We start from the raw sequence: 6,000 nt of genomic DNA on the forward strand, positions 1-6,000 counted from the left end.
GGCTTTTCAGGAGGAACGACTGCTGGTGGAAGGACTGGCCTCTGAAACGAAGGAGCCAGACGAGGTGGTCTTCTGGTGCATGCAACCTGCTTGGAGCGTTCCCAGAAACGCACATAAATCCATGTAGCCAATTTAAGCAGGTCGTTCAGAGACAACGGGCGGTCGCTACCAGCCAATTCGTCCTTAATTCAGTCAGAAAGACCCTCCCAGAACACCACCAGTTAAGCCTTATCATTCCACGCCAGTTCGGCAGAGGACATGCGACCCAGCTCCTCATAGACCATCCGGAAGGTAGTCAGAAAGGACTGCAGATTAGTCGTCTCTGGACCTCCACGTTCCCAAATAGGGTTTTCCCAGGAGAGGGCCTCATCAGACAGCAGGGATATGATGAAGGCAACCTTGGACCGCTCCGTAGGGAACCTCTGCCCATGTAACTCGAAGTGGATCAGGCACTGATTAAGGAATCCCCGACACATCTTTGGATTACCATCATAGAGGGTTGGCAGCTGGAGTTGCATTCTGGCTGCACTCTGTTCTGGAATCACCGGTGGCTTCGTAGCAGGTGGAGGAGCGACTGGCAACCCTGCAGTGCCCGGAGGAGAGATGGTATCCAAGCGAGCAGCGACATTTTGCATGAACTGCTTGTTGTTCACTCTGGCACTTAAATTCCTGTAAGAGATCATGAAGGCGGTCTAAGGAAGAGCAGCGGGGTCCATGGCTCGGATCAATGGATGTGAACCCACTGTGCCACTGACTAGCAATACTCTGGAGGGGAGTAACTAAGCAACTACCTGGATTTCACAAGAGCCTCAGATGGTGAGGATAGGCTTGACCGTTGGTAATTGCCAGGGGCTACTCCAGAGCGTAAACCAGTCAGTGGCAGCTGGTCCAGGCAGACGAGGAGGTACCTACGAAGGTACCGACAGTACAGATGTGGTAAGACAGGCAGGGTCGTTACCAGGAGCAACAAGACAGGAACCGGAGGAAGAGGCAGAGACGTAGTTAGAACAAGCAATGGGTCAGGGCAGGCGGCACAGGAACAAGATCAGACAATCCGTGTTGGCAACGGAAGAGGCGATGCAAGCAGGTAGGGATCAGACGATAAACAAAGTCCAGGAACTAAGTATGAAGTCAGGAACATGAGTGGTAAGCAAGCTCTTTAGCACAAGATTAGGACCTTGACTCTGAGGCGTCTAGGTAAAAGGCTGAGCCACTTAAATACCTGCTTAAATACCTGCAGGAGAGCCAGGGTAGGTTAACGAGATCACATGACTCAGCCCCGCCCAGAGAGTGATGCATACTGCCACATCAGCAGCCGAGTACAAGCAGTGTCCAGGTTAAATGGAAGTTGTGGAGCGCAATCCACATAGGTAATACCAACCGCACAGGCAGAGTCCAGAGCTGCAACAGAGGCTGGAAGTAGAGATCACAGATGAGCACGGCGCCCGAGACCACGGTGATGAGTAGGGGAACAGCACCGCACAGAGGTCGCTGTTACAGTGTTGGTTTGAAAAATGTAGAATATTTTTCGTGGAACAACGCCTTTAAAGGAGTTTTTCAAGAAAGTGGGGGTGGAGTGGGGTTGGCAAACTCCCCCACTTTACCTGACCTGTAAAGGGAAGATTATTTGCCTCCTTCCCGGTGCTGGCTCCTTGCATCTCTTCCAGGCCTGCGATGCTCACTGAGCCCCCACAATGTAAACATCCGGTTTGACATCGCTACAGCCAATCCCTAGCACCAGAGGTTACCGGCTCGCCTTACATCATGACAAACGGTCAAATGACGTAGGGGGATCTGTTCTTTGCTGCGGCCAGTGATTGGCTGCGAAGATGTAAAACTGGACATTTATATCGAGGGAGCCCAGCGGAGACTCACAAGCCTGGAGGAGAGTTTTATTGCTTTATCTACTCCTGTTAGCGAACCCCTTCATCTTTTTTACATCCAATGCATAAATGATCAGCCCCTGTCTACTTTGATCAAAGGCATCCTTTTCTTTTGTGTGCCCTTCTTCTGTGGGACCTTTAAAGGGAATGTGTCATTAGAAAATGACCTGATGTTAATATCATGTTTTTATGTTAAACACATTTTTAACTCTCTGGCAAAATTCCAGGGTCGGACTGGACCAACAGAGTACCAGACTGGACAACCAGAGTACCAGAGGATCCCCTGTTGGGCCCAGGCTCTCATGCCATAGGGGAGTCCAAAGGTCAAGGATAAGAAAAATAAAAAACATTTGGAGCTGCTGGAGTCAATCAAGAAACCAGTCCGACACTGCAGTACTCCTCTCACCTCTGGCAGGACAGTTTTTCACGGTGCTAGCACATCTCTCATGTTCCAATGGTTCACTGCAATCGTAAAGCCAAACATAAAAAAATCTCCAAAAAACTGATTTCTATAGTACAACAATTAACAGAGTGAATAAACACAGATTAGATAAAAGCTGGAAAGCTGGATAGATTTTCTACCATGTCATACTTTGTATAAATAGACATATAATCATATACTGCAAGAATAATAACATGATAATATACATTGATCACAATTAATTAAAATATCTTTGTAGATTGTCTTGGAACAGAATTGGAGATGATGGATTGTGTGCTCTGTCTTCTTCTTTAAAACACATGAGAAGACTAAAGAAGATGGAGTAAGTGCAAATCTTAACTACTCAATACATTTAGGATGTAGACTGATATTCATGAGCTAATAGATATCTTAGATTTGGCTAAATGGGCATGCCCACCCTGGGTAGAGGAATGGCGGCAGGCACAGAGTGCTGCCACGACATGGTGCCATATGTTTTTAACAGCCTGTCTCTGTGCCCGCTGCTATTCTGGTACAAGGTGGACAAGGGCGCTACTTCACTCATCTATCCCCTGCCCGGCAGCTGGGCCCTGCTGGCCCACATCTTCCCTCCAGCAGCGGGACTGGCTTTCAGAGTCCTGTGTCCCTTGCTGCGGGGTGCGGCCTGTCCCAGACTGGAAGTCCTCTTCCTGTCTCCAATTGGACACATACATGTTCCCTGGCTCTTAAACAGCTAGTACGCAATTACTCTAGTCTCTGCCAGGCAATGGCTGGACACCTGTGGGTACTTAAAGGGGTTATCTTATGACTAAGGTAAAAAATGAAAATCTGACATCATATAGTACAATCTCTTTCTAACAAAGCTATAACCAGCCCTTTACCTCACACGGACCCAGAGATCTCCACATTCATTGCTCTGCTAGATTTATATCAAGCTGGCAGCTCAAGGGAGTGTCTTTTCTGCTGCAGCTCAGGGGGCGTGTCCATGCTCTCCCTATCACAACTCAGGAGGCAGCTGAAGGATGAAACTGAGCATGTGCGGCCTTCTCAATGAGCAGGACAAATAAATACGAAAAAAAAAACTAACAGCAGGTGGTGCTATATAGATACATTTTATTGGATAACTCAGCAGCTATGCTAAATTTTACATGCAATTACAAATGTATTCAGATACAGGTGCCGGCTTAAAAACTGTAGAATATTTTTCATGGACAACCCCTTTAAGGCACATTTTCCAAGGGAGAGATTCCTGAGTAATAGGTTTTCTAGCATGCCAGATCCTATAAAGTGCTATAATCTGTTTGTCTGCACGTATACCAGCCTCTGCCTGATTTCCAGATTCTGACCTTCTGCTGCCTGACATGAACCATGTCTGATCATTGTACTAACCCGGGGCTGCCTTCCCAAACCCTTGGACTGTTTCTCAGGTTTGCACGAACTCTGCCTGCCCTGATCTCGGCCTGTTACTGACCACAAGCTTGGCCTGATCCCTCGCTGCTATGCACAAGAATCTCTGACCCCTGTGGGTCAACTGTTATTTCAGGAGGTAGCGGCCTGGTGGCTCCCCTGCAGTGAAGCCCAGATCCCTGTATTAGGGTAAACAGATGAATACCAGGGGACATCCAGGATAACGCCCTTAGAAGTAGCCCAAATTCAAACTAGTCATTTGACATAGTGGATCCACGTCCACTGAAAGTGACACACCACTTCTCTTTGGATGAATTACACGGTTTAAAATCCAACCCAGTCCAATGTTAGAAACTGTAGGAGACAGATTGTTTCTGTAGACATAGAATTAGGATGAAGCAGAGCCTATACTGTACACGCTGTAGACCCATCTGATAGATCCCAATTATCTTTTCCTTGAAGTCTTGAGAAAAACCAGATTAGAGTGAAAGGCGCAGAAGCGATGGCCCAAGCATTAAGTGTCTGTCTTTGGATTAAAGTGATAAGGTAAGTGAGAAATACTGATTATATTTAAAAGTCATGGAACCTCATAGGTAGAACAGATAGAAAAAAACATTCTCCTGAGTGGCTAGTATAATAATCCATCAAAATACTAGTAACCCACCATAATATTGTGGGACATTTAATATACAGGGGGCATCATTGGGTGGATTTTATATATAGGATGGCACTGTGTAGGGCCTTATATATACTGGGGCTACTATGAGGGGCATTATAGACACTTGGGGCAATACAGGGGAGCATTATAGATACTGGGGGCACTGTGGGGGGTACTGAAGGCACTAAAGGGGTTGCGATGCTTAAAAGAATTCATCTGTTTTTCATGGCCATTTTTAACAGCCATGAAAAACAGATGCAAAACAGCCATTAAAAAACGGACAAACGGCCAGGAAATGGATGCACACATGGATGCAGAATAGCCAGTGAGACGTGTTTGTTCTTTTAGGGGGTTTTTTTTGTCAGAAAAAGAGGACAAAAAAAAAGAAAGAAAACCAGTGAGACGTTTTTAATGGTCGTTTTTTTCATGGTCATGTAAATGTAGCCGAAGCCAAGTCCATTTTGTTTATGATCACCCCTTTTCTCACTGCAGGTTCCTGTGCACAGAATAGCTGTTGTATGTAGAAATTATCCCTGCAGATCAGGTCCCCACTGACCTCCCCTACCTACTATATAAACAGTAGGTCTTATCTCTCTGTATAGTATGACCCACCCATTCCAGTTCCTCATAGAGACACACAATGATTCTGTATGTTCTTGTGGTAAGGAAAGGGTTAGCAACGTGTTTATGCCGCGTCCATTATTGCTTTCATTGATTCCTTCATAATTAAAATGAGCGCAATGTTGATTTAACATTCTTGTGTTTTTTTCAGCTTATGGGGCAATCTCCTAACAAAGGAGATGGCAGAGAAGCTACACAAAGAAAATGCAAGGCTCAGCTTTTGAAAAAAAACAACTTTAAAGGCTTTCAAAAAGCTTCTTCTAAAACAAATAAGGAAACAACTTTGCAAATAGGCTTGAGAAAAAAGAATCAGATCCTGCAGACTTGTGTTTAGCTGGACATGCACGTAAGATAAAGGTTGGTCAAACCTGCCAATTTCAGCAGGACCAGCCGACCATCTGATGCCTGTGGTGGCCTCCCGACGCAAGTGTTGGATTTCAACTGCCCAATTCTTTTGTCCTCAGGAAAAAAAACGCTGCCAGAGGTGTGTGACAGCCACTTTCTCCCCAATCTCTCTGTTCAGGACACATGCATGCTTGGCCGAGCCAAGTATGTACACTGCGTGCAGAATTATTAGGCAAATGAGTATTTTGACCACATCATCCTCTTTATGCATGTTGTCTTACTCCAAGCTGTATAGGCTCGAAAGCCTACTACCAATTAAGCATATTAGGTGATGTGCATCTCTGTAATGAGAAGGGGTGTGGTCTAATTACATCAACACCCTATATCAGGTGTGCATAATTATTAGGCAACTTCCTTTCCTTTGGCAAAATGGGTCAAAAGAAGGACTTGACAGGCTCAGAAAAGTCAAAAATAGTGAGATATCTTGCAGAGGGATGCAGCACTCTTAAAATTGCAAAGCTTCTGAAGCGTGATCATCGAACAATCAAGCGTTTCATTCAAAATAGTCAACAGGGTCGCAAGAAGCATGTGGAAAAACCAAGGCGCAAAATAACTGCCCATGAACTGAGAAAAGTCAAGTGTGCAGCTGCCAAGATGCCACTTGC

General features: G+C 45.6%; 1 protein-coding gene across 4 annotated transcripts in view; it reads left to right on the forward strand.

Moving 5' to 3' along the window:
- Positions 1-5,540, forward strand: part of NLRC5 (NLR family CARD domain containing 5) — a 157,235-nt gene extending 151,695 nt beyond the window's left edge. For all 4 annotated transcript variants that reach the window (XM_040409360.1, XM_040409359.1, XM_040409362.1 and 1 more), the window contains 3 exons: positions 2,564-2,647; positions 4,174-4,257; positions 5,142-5,540. In XM_040409360.1, the coding sequence (XP_040265294.1) occupies positions 2,564-2,647; positions 4,174-4,257; positions 5,142-5,214 (241 nt within the window). In that variant the 3' untranslated portion in view covers positions 5,215-5,540. The remainder of the gene's footprint in view (positions 1-2,563; positions 2,648-4,173; positions 4,258-5,141) is intronic.
- The last annotated feature ends 460 nt before the right edge of the window (positions 5,541-6,000 follow it).

This window comes from Bufo bufo, chromosome 10 (genome assembly GCF_905171765.1).
Source record: "Bufo bufo chromosome 10, aBufBuf1.1, whole genome shotgun sequence".
NCBI classification, from domain to species: Eukaryota; Metazoa; Chordata; class Amphibia; order Anura; family Bufonidae; genus Bufo; species Bufo bufo.